We start from the raw sequence: 16657 nt of genomic DNA, 5'->3' as shown, positions 1-16657 counted from the left end.
TATTATTTTCATAATGCATTTTTCATCGGATTATGACGAAAAGTGGTGGTTGAGGTGGTGGGTATCCAAAGTTCGGCTGGGCCAAACTTAATACCTTTTTACTTGTTTCTATTCCTCCTCTTAGAGGGGCTTTTGTTTATTGGACAACAAATTTATAAAATTTGTCGTAGATAACAATTGGTTCAATCGCCCTAGCCTCTCGTCGTCTCTTTTTTTCTCTCTTCTCCAATAAACATTTTATTTATTTATCCTTTTCCATCAAATTCCAATACACATATTTCATATTACAACTCAAAATGTTTGCTGGGCATAAGCCCATAATACTTGCCAACCATACAAGTAGCATGAACTTCAACCTTCATCATCATCATCATTATCCACCTTCACCATTACGGTCATCATCATTGTTATCCTCAACATCAAAGTCATAAGCCCCTATTGTTGTCCCGACCACCCCAATTATTCCCATGCCTGATTGGCAGCCAAATACAAGGCAAACAATGTCTGTACACTTAATAAATAGTCCGCCTGTGTCTCGAGTGGTCCCTCGATGCCGAATTGTTGACACAATGTACGAATGTAATCGATGACGGTTTGTTGACCAGAGGCACACTGCTGGTAGGCCTGTTGAACTGTAGCTGCTGCATCCGCATATGAGCGTGGCCATTCAATTAGCATGTTCTCAATGTCCTTACGGGGTTGGACATCGTAAACAGATTGAGACATGTGCACTTGCTCGACCTCATTTATCCATTTGTCAATATCCTTGTTGGATTTGGCGGTTGGCACCAGCGAGGCAGAGCTGGAGCGCGCATTACTGCCACTGCCGGTGAGGGCGGAACGTAATTTCATATTCAACAAACTGGGCTCACTTTGTGCGCCCGAGGGTTCATCCAAGAAATAAAGGCCAAGTTTTTTCAAATGCTCCTCAACCTCACGGCTGCGTTGAGGGTTAAGCAATGGAGGTCCGGTAACCTGCAGAAAAGCATCAACATCACCCACAGCGGGCACATAATCGGGAATAAAGGGTTGCAAATGATAAGCAGTCTCTATGTGCTGGGGTATATACTTCAAAATATAGGGAAATAGCTCCTTGACCTCTTGATGGATTTGCAGATTTTCCCATTTTTCTGGCGTTATGGTCATCTGGGCCTCCCAACTGGGCGAATAATCCATTGCTGCACCGCCTTTAGCATGCTTATCCGTTTCATCAGAATCAGTTTCTGAAGCTTCAGAATCATTGTCCAGTACTTTGGCGGTGGGTAAATTCACCTTCATTCTAGAGCTGGTGGGTCGTGTTTGTGCGCGTTGCTTGGCACCGGCACTGCGTCTAGTAAACTCTGGTGCTGTGTCACTGTGTATGGGCTGTATGGAGGGCTTAGCCTCCATTTGTATGTCACTGTCATCTTCTTCATCATCATCATCTTCATCATCATGATCCAGAATATCCTGCAAAAGGCCATCATCATCTGTGGAATTACCATGCATCTAATAAAGGGAATGAAGGGAAACAACAAAGAAATTCAATTTTGTTTAATTTTTTTGTTTTTATAAAAAAAAAATTGTCAAAATTTTATTTTTATTACAAAATAAGGTAAAAAATTTATTTTTATAAAAAAAAAATTGTCAAAATTTTATTGTTTACAAAAATTTTTTAAAACTTTTTTTTTATAGAAAAATTTTGTCAAAATTTTTTTTTTAGAAAATTAAATTTTTTATACCCACCAAACTAAGATGGGGGTATTGCAAATGGGAGATATCGCATCAGATTTGGATATAGCTCCCATGTAAACAAACCTACCGTTTTGACTTCTTGAGCCCCTGAAAGCCTCAATTTTCATCCGATGTGGCTGAAATTTTGCACATAGTATTCTGTTATGACTCCCAACAACGGAGCCAAGTACGGTTGAAATCAGTCTATAACCTCATATAGCTCGTACATAAACCGATCTCCCGATTTGACTTCCTGACTCCACCACTGTGCTAAGCACGGTTCAAATCGGTCAAGAACATTATGTAGCTCCCATATATACCGATCTCCCGATTTAACTTCTTGAGCCCTTACAAGACGGCGATTTTTATCCAATTTTGCTGAAATTTGAGCCCCATATTACAATTGTCAGAAAATAAGTGATGTTTGTGGGGTGTTTTGGGAAAGGGGTAGACCCTCAGAAAATTGGTCCCGAAAATGGGTATCAATTTCATACTCTTCTCCCCAATGCCTTTCATTTGATTCCCACATGGACATAGTTGGTAAATATACCGATTTAGGGGTGTTTTGGGGAGTTGGTTGGTCCCCGAAACACTTGGCCCTGAAAATATATCAGCATCCAGCACTACTCTCAAATATAATTTATTTGAACCCCATATTGCCATTGGCCTCAAAATTGGATATCAAATTCGTTTTCTAATCTCAAATAACTTTCATTTAAACCCCTAATTGCAAAAGTCAGCAAATACTTCCGGTTTGGGGCATGGACCCTAAAAACTATTAATATCGAGATCCACTCCCTTTCAGACCCAAATTGTCATGGTGAGCAAATACGTTCTATTTGGGGGTTGTTATAGGGGTGGGACGCTCCTTAGGCCATTGGTCCCGAATGTTGATATCAAATTCGCGGTCTACTCCCAAATACCTTTCATTTGATCCCCATATTTCCATAGTCGGTAAACATGACCGGTTTGGGAGGTGTTTTGGAGGATGGGGCAGCCGTTTAGTGACTTGCGCCTGAAAATATATATCAGATTAGTGTTCTACTCTAAAATACCTCTTACTACAGCCCCATATTGGAATGGTCAACAAGTACGTCCTATATGGATGTTGTTATGGGGATGGGGTCGCCCCATAGACACTTTTCCCCGAATTTGGGTATCAAATTCGTGCTTTACTCCCAAAGGTCTTTCATTTGAGCCCCATATTGCTATGGTTATAAATTTGTCTTCTTTGGAGGTGTTTTTGGGAGGGGCCGCCCCCGCCACTTGGCCCCACATTTTGATATCAGATTAGTATTCTTGACTCAAATATCTTTTATTTAAGTCCCGTATTGCCATGGTTAGTAAATAAGTCATGTTTGGGGGTGTTTTGGGGAAGGGGTGGTCCCCCAGAAACTTGGCCCCACATTTGGATAACATATTCGTATTATACACTTTTCCCGAACGTTGGTATCAAATTCGTGCTTTACTCCAAAGACTTTTCATTTTTTTTCTGGGGGGGGGGGCGTTTTTGGAGCGGCGGCCCCCCAAACACTTGGCCCCACATTTTGATTTTAGATTCGTATTCTTCACTCAAATACTTTTCATTTGCGTCCAATATTGCCATGTTCGGTAAATATGTCCATTTTAGGGCTGTTTTGGGGGTTGGGGTGGTCCCCCTAACACTTGGTCCAACAATTAGATATCAGATACATTTTCTTATCCTAAATACCTTTCATTTGAGTCCCATATTGTGCTGATTGATCTATATATATATATATTTCGTAGGTTTTTTGGTAGGGCGGCCCCCCCAGGTACCCCATCTGAAATTTGGATGCCAAATTTTTATTTTTAGGTTACTATAAGAGAGCACACAAAATTTCGCTTAAATCGCACCACCTATCACAGAGATCTGATCTGTTTCTGCAAATTAAGTTAAGGGGGAGGGTCCGCCCCCCCCCCCCCCCCCTTCAGATATCAAAAAATTTAGTACCCTATTTTCACTACGGGATCATTATACTATACCTTCACTGAAATTTCATGAAAATCGGTTCAGCCGTTTTTGAGTCTATAAGGAACACACAAAGAAACATACAAACAAACAAACCGCCAAACGAACACGAATTGATTTTTATACCCACCACCATAGGATGTAGGTTTACTAATCTAATCATTCCGTTTGCAACACCTCGAAATATTGGCTTAAGACCCCATAAAGCATATATATTCCTGATCGTCATGACATTTTACGTCGATCTAGGCGTGTTCGTCCGTCTGTCGAAATCACGATAGCGGTCGCACGCATAAAGCTAGTAGGTTGAAATTTCGCGCAGATACTTTATATTGATGTAGGTCGTTGGGGATTGCAAATTTGGATATAGCTCCCACATAAACCGATCTCCCGATTTGACTTTTTGAGCCCATGGAAGTCAAAATTTTTTCCGATTTATTGAAATTTTGCACATAGTGTTAAGTACGATCCAAATCAGTCAAGGACCTGATATAGCTCCCATATAAACCGATCTTCCGATTTGACTTCTTGAGCCCATGGAAGCCACAATTTTTGTTCGATTTGTCTGAAATTTTGCCCATAATGTTCTGTTATAATTGTCAACAACTGTGCCAAGTACGGTCTAAATTCGGTTCTAAAGAACCTGATATAGCTTCCATATAAACCGATCTCCCGATTTGACTTCTTGAGCCCCTGGAAGCCTCAATTTTTGTCCGATTTGTCTGAAATTTTGCCCATAATGTTCTGTTATGACTGCCAACAACTGTGCCAAGTACGGTCTAAATTCGGTTCTAAAGAACCTGATATAGCTTCCATATAAACCGATCTCCAGGTTTGACTTTTTGAGCCCCTGGAAGCCTCAATTTTTGTCCGATTTGGACGAAATTTTGCACATGGTATTCTGTTATGTCTCCCAACAATTGTGCCAAGAACGGTCTAAATACGGTTCTAAAGATCCTGATTTTGTCCGATTTGGTGGAATTTTGCACATAGTATTCTGTTAGGTTTGGTTAGGTAAAAGTGGCAGTCCTTTACAGACTCACTTAGAAAACTTTAAGTCCATTGTGATACCACGGTAGCGACAGACCAAGGCTTCTGCCGGGAATCGAATCCACGACCCCTGCACTGGTAATCACAGCACGCTACCAACTCAGCTACCGGGGCGCCCAGTATTCTGTTAGGACTCCCAATAACGGAGTCAAATACGATCCAAATCGGTCTATAACCTGATATAGCTCCCATATTAACCGATCTCCCGATTTGACTTCCTGGACCCCTGGAAGCAGCAATTTTTGTCCGATTTGGCTGAAATTTTGCACATAGTGTTCTATTTGACTTTCAACAACTGTGTCCAGTAAGGTTTAAATCTGAGTATAACCTGATATAGATACCATGTAAACCGATCTCCGATTTGACTTCTTGAGACCCTGGAAGCCGCAATTTTCATCCGATTTGGCGAAAATGTTGTACATGGTGTTTTGTTATGACTCTCAACAACTGCGCCAATTACGGTCCAATTCGGTCTATAACTAGACATAGCTCCCATATTTTAGCAGAATCCATGGTAGCGGCTTCCCAAGATTCGGCCCGGCCGAACTTAGCACGCTTTAACTTGTTTTTAAAGAAAATTTTGCACAAATTTTTTTTCGCATATAATACCTCTGTTGTGTTTGCCTTCAATCATATCTCTTTGCTTCCCACACTCTTCAACTCACCATCATTCTTTGCCGTGGCCTTCCCAACATTACACCACTTCGCAGTGAATTATCACCTCCTTCACTTCCTTGGCGTGATGCCAAAGACCTCACACTCTCCAAATTGTTTCCTTTGTCACTAATGCTTCCTCGACTAGGGATGCGTTCCACCTTGACATTGTTAAGCGGTGGTTTCATGTCCGCAGCTCCAGCTAAACCATTCACCGAGATCTCTTCGTCGTAATAGTTCATGGTGAAATGCCACCAATGCTGTGGCAGGTGATGATAATTATGATGAGAATGGGGGGCAATGCCGTCCTTTGACTTTGGCTGTGAATCCAACTACCTTTGGTATTTGGTTTATTCTTGATTTGGCTGTTCTTGCAATGACAATGGCTTCCTTTGTTTATGTATTGTGGTTATATGCGATATGGGTATCCTGGCTTCTAGTTTCCGGACATGAAAGGGATTTAATTCCGTTTATGGGTTTTTTCTTTTGTTTGTGATTTCCATGAATCAGTAACCAGTTGCCACAAATGGTGAATACAAAGACAAACAACTTGAGGAATACAATTGTTTTGCTCCTATATTGCCTTTCAGCTTCGTTGAAAAGTGTTTTGTCCGCAATTATAAGGACCTTCGTACGTTACCTTGGCAACCATTTCCGGTGCATGGTTGCCCTGGGCAATGGGTGTCAAAAGTATTTGTCCTTAAGTAAAGCGGTTAAGTGGTAAGGATTTTGATGAAATATCGTATTAATCGAGTTTGTTAACAAAAATCGATTTGCTTTTCCTTTTCTAATCGACCATTGAATGGTGAATGGTGTTATGGTTTAAAGCATAGCAAAGCAAGGGATAAAGGTAAAAGACCTCATCAGGAGTTGAAAACCATGCATTGAGTGCTACGGATCTACCATACGTAGCACATGTAAGGCGCCAAAACTTGCTATTTGGGTATGTAGAAGGTTCAAAACGAATTTAAAGTTTAAAAATATCTTTTGAACTCAAAGCATTGCGAACACTTTTACATACAAGGCAGGCCACCAAGGAAGTGTTGACTGTAAACCTTTGGTAAATGCATTCCCACTTAGCACAAAGTATTCTCCAACAAAACCCTTTTCTGTCTTGGGACAGAATTGTTGCCTCTGTTTCTATACCCACCACCATAGGATGAGGGTATACTAATCTAGTCATTCCGTTTGTGACACCTCGAAATAACACGAAATTGATCAAAAATTCTGGGGTCAAATAATCTGGGGGGACGCCCCATCCCAAAACCCACCCGAACGGACATGTGCACTGATTGGGACAATATGGGTATCAAATGAAAGGTAATTAAAATTAGAGTACGAATTTAGTACACAAATGTCACATTTAGTGTAGGGGGAGTCCCCCATACCCAAAAAAGCCCCAAGAGGACACTTTCACCGCTTTGGGCAATATGGGTATCAAATGAAAAGTATTTGAGAATAGAATACGAAATTGGCATTAAAATGTTACCCTAAGTGTCGGGGGGGCCCCCACTCCCAAAAACACCACCCAACAGAACACTTTAACCGCTTTGAGTAATATGGGTATCACATAAAAGGTATTCAAAAGGAGAATACAAATCTCGCTTACCTTATTTCCAAAAACGCCAGATCTGGAAGATGGGTGGGATATCTAGCCACCAGCCAAATAGAATATAAACCAATAATGACAATATGGGACTCAAACAAAAGGTATTTCAGACCACAGCCCGAATCTGATATATGGGGATCCGCCTCACTCTCAAAACCACCCCCATACCGGACATATTTATCGACCATAGCAATATACGGCTCCAATGAAAGGTATTTGGGAGAAGAGCACCAACATAATATCCACATTGGAGGGGAATATCTGAAAGGCCGTACCAGCACCACCAAACAGGACTTTCTTCCTGATGTGACCGTAGTGCAGCGGTGCGGGCCCTGTCCAGCTAGTTTTATATAAAAAATTCAATTTGAGTTTGTTTGTTTGACTTGTATAGACTCAAAAACGGCTGAACCGATTTCCTAGAAATTTTCACAGATTGTGTAAATTGGCTATATAATTTTTTGATATCGGGAGGAGAGCGGACCCTACCCCTTACCACCAAAATTACTACCCAAAAAATAATAGTGGATCGATCGGGACAATATGGGATTCAAATGAAAGGTATTCAAGAGTAGAGTACGAATTTCACAAAAAAAAGTTGGGTCCAACCCCTTAAATAGGTTTATTTGACGATCATGACAATATGGGACTCAAATGAAAGGTATTCGGGCGTAGATTGCTAATATGGTCAGGAAGTACAAATAGGCTTTATAATTTATTGATAACGGAAGGGGGCGGACCCTCCACCTTTACCCCAAAAACACTACCTAAAATCAAGAGTGGACCGATAAGGACAATATGGGTATCAAATGAAAAGTATGCGGGAGTAGATAACGAATCTGGCATACAAATTCATTTCGAAGTGTAGGGGGTCAACGCACCCCCACAAAAACGCCTAAAATGGGCACGTTAGCCAATCACGGATATATGCGACGAAGTTGGTTTGTTCCGTATAGACTGAAAAACGGCAGAACCGATTTTCTCGAAAATTTCGCGCGCTGTGTAGGTTGGTCTGGAAGGAAACATAGGCAATATAATTTTTCGGTATCGGAAGGGGGACGGACCCTCCCCCTTATGCCAAAAACGCAACCCAAAATCAAAAGTGGACCGATCGGAACAATAAAGGTATCAAATGAAAGGTATTGGTGAGTAGAATACGAATATGGTATTAAAATTTGAGCCTAAGTACCCATCGGGGCGACCCAAAACAGACATATTGGACGTTCATTTCAATATGGGGCTCAAATGAAAGGTATTCGGGGGTAGATTTCGAATCTGACATACAAAATTAGATCGAAGTATAGGGGGTTACGCCACCCCTCAAAGACACCTTGAGACCCATCATTGGCTGAACCGATTTTCTTTACATTTTCATAGATTATGTACGTTTGTCTGGAAGGAAACATAGGCTATATAACTTTTAGATATCGGGTGGAGGCGGAACCTCCCCCTAATCCCAAAAACGCCACCCATATCCGAAAGTGGTCCGATGGGCACAATAAGAATATCAAATGGACACCAGACACCAGAATGGACACCAGAAAACCAATATCGTATTAAAATTTGGGTCCAAGTACCCAGCGGGCCGAACTCCCAACAACTGTGCGAAGTACGTTCCAAATCAGTCTATAACCTGATATAGCTGCCATATAAACCGATCTCCCGATTTAACTTCTTAAGCCCCTGGAAGCAGCACAGCGTTATGTATGACTTCCAACAACAGCGCCAAGTACGTTACAAATCAGTACATAACCTTGAGCCCTTACAAGCCGTAATTTTCATCCGATTTGACTGAAATTTTGCATGTGGTGTTCGGTTACGAATACGGTATACATCGGTCTATAACCTGATATAGCTCCCGTATAAATCGATCTCCCGATTTGACTTTTTGAGCCTTTACAAGCCGCAATCTGGATACCTACTACTGAAGGATGGGGGAATATTCATTTTGTCATTCCATTTGCAACACATCGATATATCCATTTCCGACCCCATAAAGTATATATATTCTTGATCAGCATAAAAATCTAAGACGATCTTGCCATGTCCGTCTATCTGTCCGATTGTCTGTTGAAATCACGCTACAGTCTTTAAAAATTGAGATATTGAGCTGAAACTTTGCACAGATTCTTTTTTCGTTCATAAGCAGGTTAAGTTCGAAGATGGGCTATATCGGACTATATCTTAATATAGCCCCTATATAGACCGATCGGGCGATTTAGGGTCTTAGGCCCATAAAAGCCACATTTGTTATCCGATTTTGCTGAAATTTGGGACAGTGAGTTGCGTTTTCCCATTCGACATTCATTTTCAATTTGGCTCCGATCGGTTGAGATTTGGATATAGCTGCCATATAGACCGATCTCTCGATTGTAGGTCTTGGGACCATAAAAGGCGCATTTTACGATTTTGCCAAAATTTGGGACAATGAGTAAAGTTAAGCCCCTCGACATACTTTTGCAATATGGCATAGATCGTTTCAGATTTGGATATAGCTGACATATAGACCGATCTCTCGATTTAAGGTTTTGGGGCCATAAAAGGCGCATTTATTGTCCGATGTCGCCAAAATTTGGGACAATAAGTTGTGTTAGTCCCTTTGACACTCTTCTTCAATTTGGCTCAGATCGGTTCAGATTTGAATATAGCTGCCATATAGACCGATCCGCCGATTTAAGGCTTTGGGCCCATAAATTGCGCATTTATTGTTCGATGTCGCCGAAATTTGGGACAGTGAGTAAGATTAAGCCCCTCGACATACTTCTGCAATATGGCATAGATCGTTCCAGATTTGAATATAGCTGACATATAGACCGATCCGCCGATTTATGGTATGAGGCCCTTAAAAGCCATATTTATTATCCGATTTTGCTGAAATTTGAGACAGTGAGTTGTGTTAGGCCCTTCAACATTCTTTGTCAATTTGGCTCAGATCGGTTCAGATTTGGATATAGCTGCCATATATATCAATCTCTCGATTTAAAGTTTTGGGCCCATAAATTGCGCATTTATTGTTCGATGTCGCCGAAATTTGGGACAGTGAGTAAGATTAAGCCCCTCGACATACTTCTGCAATATGGCATAGATCGTTCCAGATTTGGATATAGCTGTCATATAGACCGATCTCTCGATTTAAGGTTTTGGGGCCATAAAAGGCGCATTTATTGTCCGATGTTGCCAAAATTTTGGACAATAAGTTGTGTTAGGCCCTTTGACAATCTTCTTCAATTTGGCTCAGATCGGTTCAGATTTGGATGTAGCTGCCATATAGATCGATCCACCGATTTATGGTCTGAGGCCCATAAAAGCCATATTTAGTATCCGATTTTGCTGAAATTTGGAACAGTGAGTTAAGTTAAGCCCCTCGACATACTTCTGCAATATGGCATTGATTGGTTCAGATTTGGATATAGCTGCCATATAGACCGATCTCTCGATTTAAGGTTTTGGGCCCATAAATTGCGCATTTATTGTTCGATGTCGCCGAAATTTGGGACAGTGAGTAAGATTAAGCCCCTCGACATACTTCTGAAATATGGCATAGATCGGTCCAGATTTGGATATAGCTGCCATATAGACCGATCTCTCGATTTAAGGTTTTGGAGCCATAAAAGGCGCATTTACTATCCGATTTTGCTGAAATTTTGGACAGTGAGTTGTGTTAGGCCCTTCGACATCCGTCTTCAATTTGGCTTAGATCGGTTCAGATTTGGATATAGCTGACATATAGACCGATCTCTTAAATTAAAGTCTTGGCCCCATAAAAGGCAAATTTATAATCCGATTTCGCTCAAATTTGACACAGTCACTTATGTAAGGCTTGTCGACATCCGTGTGTGGTATGGTTCAGATCGGTCTATATTTGGAAATGGCTACCAAAAAGACCAAAATTATTATTCCACTCAATATCCATGTCGATATTGATTGAAATCCGACGATATTTCGATAAAGCTGCTATGGGGGCATAAATTATGCATTTTTCACTGGATGCTAACGAAAGGTGGTTTATATATATATATACCCGAGGTGATGGGTATCCAAAGTTCGGCTCGGCCGAACTTAACGCCTTTTCACTTGTTATCTACTAAATTCTGCTTTAGTTTAGCCTGTCCCTTTGTTGTTTTAAACTTACACACTCACTCTCTTGGACAATTAAAACTAAATTTTCTTTTTTGGACGATGGACAACTACTACGTGTTGGATGCTCTGTTGCATATTGGCATTGTTTGGCCCCAAAACTATTTTAGAGGCCCAGTTTCGTGATGTTGCCATTCATTTGGGGAGTTTTAGTTTTTGGCTATTGTCCATGCATTTAATATTTGAAAAAAGTGTTGCATTTCTATGGGCGGCGAACGATGAAAAGCCAACCATTAAAATACGCGACGGAAGTAATTATTAGAAAAGCCCAAAAAAAAAACTATAAAAGTGGGCAGTTGGCAGCTACAAAAAGTTTCCGTAAAAACTAAGTAGCTGCAAACATTGTCCGTTGTTGGACTCACATTGAAAGGAATACTATGAACCCAAAGCTGACTGAATTTTTGTCATAACCCCGGCAAGTAGCCACAGGCTGTTGCAATTTTTGAAGTGATGAACAAAGGAAGTAGTTTAACTCTGAAGCCAGTGTATCAAATGGAGATGTGAAAATTAACAGGGCATTTAGATTTGTAGTGATGTTTTTTTTGTTTTGGCCTCCCTTGTGGGAGTTATGCTTTTTTAAAAATTAAATGATTTTTATACCCTCCACCATAGGATGGGGGGTATACTAATTTCGTCATTCTGTTTGTAACTACTCGAAATATTCGTCTGAGACCACATAAAGTATATATATTCTTGATCGTCGTGACATTTTATGTCTAGCCATGTCCGTCCGTCCGTCCGTCTGTCTGTCGAAAGCACGCTAACTTCCGAAGGAATAAAGCCAGCCGCTTGAAAATTTGCACAAATACTTCCTATTAGTGTAGATCGGTTGGTATTGTAAATGGGCCATATCGGTCCATGTTTTGATATAGCTGCCATATAAACCGATCTTGGGTCTTGACTTTTTGAGCCTCTAGAGTGCGCATTCTTATCCGAGTGGAATGAAATTTTGCACGACGTGTTTTGTTATGATATCCAACAACTGTGCCAAGTATGGTTCAAATCGGTCTATAACCTGATATAGCTGTCATATAAACTGATCTTGGGTTTTGACTTCTTGAGCCTCTAGAGGGCTCAATTCTTATCCGATTTGAATGAATTTTGGCACGTAGTATTTTATTCATGATATCCAACAACTGTGCCAATTATGGTTCAAATCGGTTCATAACCTGATATAGCTGTCATATAAACAGATACGGGGACTTGACTTCTTGAGTCTCTAGAGGGCGCCATTCCTATCCGATTTGGATAGGAATGTATTTTATTCTGTATAATGTATTTTATTCTTACTTTCAACTGCTGTGTCAAATAAGGTTCAAATCGGTTCATAACCTGATATAGCTGTCATATAATCCGATCTGGCATCTTGACTTCTTGAGCCTGTAGAGGTCGAGAAATTTCAGCCAAATCGGATAATGACTGCGCCCTCTAGAGGCTAAAGAAGTCAAGATCCCAGATCGGTTTATATGGCAGCTATACCAGGTTATGGACCGATTTGAACCATATTTCGCACAGCTGTTGGAAATCACAACAAAACACCTCATGCAAGATTTCAGCCAAATGCGCCCTCTAGTGGCTCAAGAAGTCAAGATTCAAGATCGGTTTATATGGCAGGTATATCAAAACATGAACCGATATGGACCATTTACAATCCCAACCAACCTACACTAATAAGAAGTATTTGTGCAAAATTTCAAGTGACTAGCTTAACTCTTTCGAAAATTAGCGTGCTTTCGACAGACAGACGGATGGATGGACAAACGGATAGATCGGTCATGACGATCATGAATTTACTTACTTTATGGGCTCTTAGACGAATATTTCGAGGAGTAAGAAACACACACAAACAACGAAAAATGGCGCGAACTAGTAATATACTTAATATCAGAGTTGCACTAATCACTGATTTTGACAGATAATGCACTCAATATTTTGTTATTGGGCAACTGCCACTACCTGCAAATAAATATTGGGTTGCCCAAAAAGTAATTGCGGATTTTTCATATAGTCGGCGTTGACAAATTTTTTCACAGCTTGTGACTCTGTAATTGCATTCTTTCTTCTGTCAGTTATCAGCTGTTACTTTTAGCTTGCTTTAGAAAAAAAGTATATTTGATTAAAGTTCATTCAAAGTTTTATTAAAAATGCATTTACTTTCTTTTAAAAAATCCGCAATTACTTTTTGGGCAACCCAATATATCTGATCATTTTCATGTAAACAATAAAAAATAGCAAATTTGCTTTGCTTCAAAAGGTAATTTTATAACATAAATTCTGGAAAATTGTCTTATTTCGTAATATGTTCCTAACGACATCTGACGCGGAAAATCGCAATTGAAATACAGTATCTTTATGTATTGTATGTCTTTACTGGAAGGTAACATTTTACATATGGCATCACTTTTTCTTATGCTGCCACCATCTACATGCAGGTCGTACCACCAGCATGCTGCCATAATTTGCTCAAGCCAATTAATCATTTATGCTGTGTGGGGAGAAACAACAAGCCGCATGTGGAAAAAGCAATTGATTGAAATTTTTATAAAAAGGCTGGTACTACGTTCTTTTTTGTGGAAAAAAATTCCGAAAATCATTCTTTCGGTGGTTTGACAAGGTTATTAAATTAAATTTTGTTTGTGTTTCTTTGGCCAAAATGCTGCCATTTACATAAATAAATTAATATAGCATAAACCAATTTATCAGCTGCTTCCATGTAGTGCCCTCCAAACATTTGAAAGTGACTTCCTCACTCCCTCCCAGGATTGTCACTTTTTAGATCCTTTTGTATGATAGTTTGTAGAGATTTTATGATTTAAAACAACAAAATACATTACTATCGGAATTCTATCATTAATGTTCCGCTTATTAGTTTCTCATAATCAACTTTTATTGTTACAAATTTAAAAATAGATTTTTTTGTTGTTGTTTTGGGCGCTAAATCAAAAAACCCCAACACAATGTATTTTTTTTACCTTCTGCAATGGAGATGGGCGCATAGCACAGAGGGATAGCATACGCCTCACAATCGTAAGGTTGGCTATTCAAATCTCAGTCAGGGAAAATCATTGCAAATAAAATCTTCAACTATTAATCTCGATTTGAAAAAGAAATAAATTAGAAAGAGAAATAAAAATAAGCCTCATTCTAACAGGTAAAAAATTAGCAAAAAAATGTCTTTGTTTTTATTTATGACGTTGATAATCGAATTTTTAACTTTTTTTAGTCCCTATTTAGTCACTCATGGGTGTATATCACCAAGTGGCACGTTTTCTCCCGTACCGAGACACTCATTAGAGTAAAAAATTATATCGCCTGAGATTGTTTTCAACTTCTTTGAGTGCAGAATAAGTGACTCGTACGATAGAAAATGTTTGCAGGGTGTACACACAAATGTGAGTGTTCGAGTCGTACTGAAATTCGTGTATGTGTTATAATTTCAACCAAAACCCACCCCTTCGTAATTATTAAATACAAAAAGAAACAAATGCATCAGCATCTTCCACTTTTATTCAAACATTGTTGTTGTAATTGCAGACCAAAAGCACAACACATTCTTTCACAAACCTTCTCAATGGGCTTCCCGAAATGTAAATTTTCCCCTAGATGAAAAAACAAGTTATGACGAAACGTACACATTTCGGCAAATTTTCCGTTTGTTTTTTTTTTATATGGAGTTTCAACGCGAAACCCGAATATAATACCCGACTTAAATTGACAATTTTGACAAACATGAATACAAAAAGTGACATGTCATAAGACATCTACATGCCGTGTTATAGCACCTTTAAGAAGTCAAGTTAAGATATTCTGTTTTTTCTTTTACGCTTTTGCTGTTGCTTGTTTATTTTTCATAGTCACAGTTAAGTAATCAGTTTTCTGTTTTTTTCAACTGGAAAAAAAATCAAGTAAATGCAATTTTCTGTGCTGTTACTTTTTTTAAGTCAGCAATTCAAACCAGGATTTAATTAACATGTACAACTGTTTTATTACTTTACCAACATCCTTCCTCCCATAAAAAACACATAATTCTCTCGAAATAAGTTGTTATAACCAAATCAAGATATTTTCTGAGGAATTAAGGTCTCGTCACTTTGTTATTATTGTTTTCTTTACAATTTTTCCTAGCCGTTAACAACACATATTCCAAACATCTTCATGCAAAAGAAAGAAATACCTGGTGCATACATGTGATTGAAATGTAGATGTTGCTACCTGGTGGTGTGTATTTGATTGATCTCGTTCTCTCTCTCTCTCTCTCTCTCTTGTTGCTCACTCCCTTCTATATTGCAGAGATTGAGATATTGAGAGAATCAAAAAGAATCAGCCTAGGAATGATGCCACCTGTTTGATATGACATTATTTAGATTATTTTAAATACAAATTGAACAATGAAAACAAGCGTATAAATAAATGTTATATTATAATTATTCAGGTATATTGCATTTTGTCATACTCAAGGTATACTTATATCTGTTAATTTAATCCCTTTCAAGGTGAAATGTCAACATACCTTTATTTTACTCTGGATCGAAGCATATGGCAACGTTGTTTCTTGGAAAAAGCATCTATTTGGGTGGTCTCCGGCATCTGTGGCCGCTGCTGTCATTATTTTTATTTCGTTTAAGTTGTGCACATCGTCTTCCATTGTTTTTGTGTTGGTTTAGTTTTTATTAATTTTATGACACAAATTGCATGAAATTATTTGAAACATTAAGAATATTCAAGTAATGCATTAATTATTGAGTGAAATAAGTTGTTTCTTTGGCGGGTGTTGTCTAAAAGAAAACAAAGAGAAATTGTGGCTGCTGTCTATGAAGTTGAACTGCGCTGCTGCTGCTGGGGCCATCCCTAAATAAAAGCTTTTATAATTTAAACACCGACAGCACCCAAAATATAAACAAATCCAGTGTGAATTATTTACAACAACAAAACCAACATGTTTTAAATTCAAGTTTGTTGTGGCCATATTTGCATTTTGTGGTTTATTTTTTTCTTTTGTTTTAACTCCACTGCACAGAGCAACTATAATTCAATCAGCCTCCAAGAATGAGGAGCGCCAAAAAGTAAGTTTAAAGAATGTATTGCTAGTTTTAATTTTTCTTCTTTTTAGGGAAATTGGAAGTGTTATATTACAAAAAAAGCTTGGCTGCTATGCATAACAATGGATGCACCACAGCATGCTCCTGCTCATGCAATGTTACGATAGAAACCTAACATTTTCTCTGTTGCCCCATCACACACCGAGCTAAATATTGGAGTTTAAAAATAAAGTGTTATATTGCAATCTATGCCTCCCACCAATAAGGTGGAGAGGGGGACACATATAATAAGTGGACCATAGCAGTTGAGCTATTATTAGTCCAGATAGCGTAATCTGTGGTATAAACAGCTCATAACCTTACAAATCTCCAGGGCCCGTTGGTGTTTCTATAAAAAGGCTTTGGAGACCTATGAGAGCGTTTTTCGTGCAATAAGTCCATCTTTAATGTTAAGCAAATATCAATGAG

General features: G+C 39.1%; 1 protein-coding gene across 1 annotated transcript; it reads right to left on the bottom strand.

Annotated features, from left to right (window-relative positions):
* Positions 1 to 217: 217 nt before the first annotated feature.
* LOC106089448 (intraflagellar transport protein 46 homolog) lies at positions 218 to 5649 on the bottom strand. The gene is made up of 2 exons (XM_013255303.2): positions 5419 to 5649; positions 218 to 1488 (listed from the first exon to the last, which is right to left on the bottom strand). The coding sequence occupies exons 1-2, from the start codon at positions 5647 to 5649 to the stop codon at positions 460 to 462; spliced, it is 1260 nt and encodes a 419-aa protein (XP_013110757.2). The 3' UTR covers positions 218 to 459.
* Positions 5650 to 16657: the final 11008 nt, after the last annotated feature.

The sequence above is a fragment of the Stomoxys calcitrans genome, chromosome 3 (assembly GCF_963082655.1).
Source record: "Stomoxys calcitrans chromosome 3, idStoCalc2.1, whole genome shotgun sequence".
NCBI classification, from domain to species: domain Eukaryota; kingdom Metazoa; phylum Arthropoda; class Insecta; order Diptera; family Muscidae; genus Stomoxys; species Stomoxys calcitrans.
This window is presented reverse-complemented; position numbering and strand designations above follow the sequence as displayed.

What these genes read in the sequence shown, in the direction of transcription:
- LOC106089448 (XM_013255303.2), bottom strand. Translation starts at nt 5,649, where the DNA reads ATGAACTATTACGACGAAGAGATCTCGGTGAATGGTTTAGCTGGAGCT. An exon ending in GGCCACGGCAAAGAATGATG is followed by an intron (nt 1,489 to 5,418) that starts GTGAGTTGAAGA and finishes TCCCTTTATTAG; the next exon opens with ATGCATGGTAATTCCACAGA.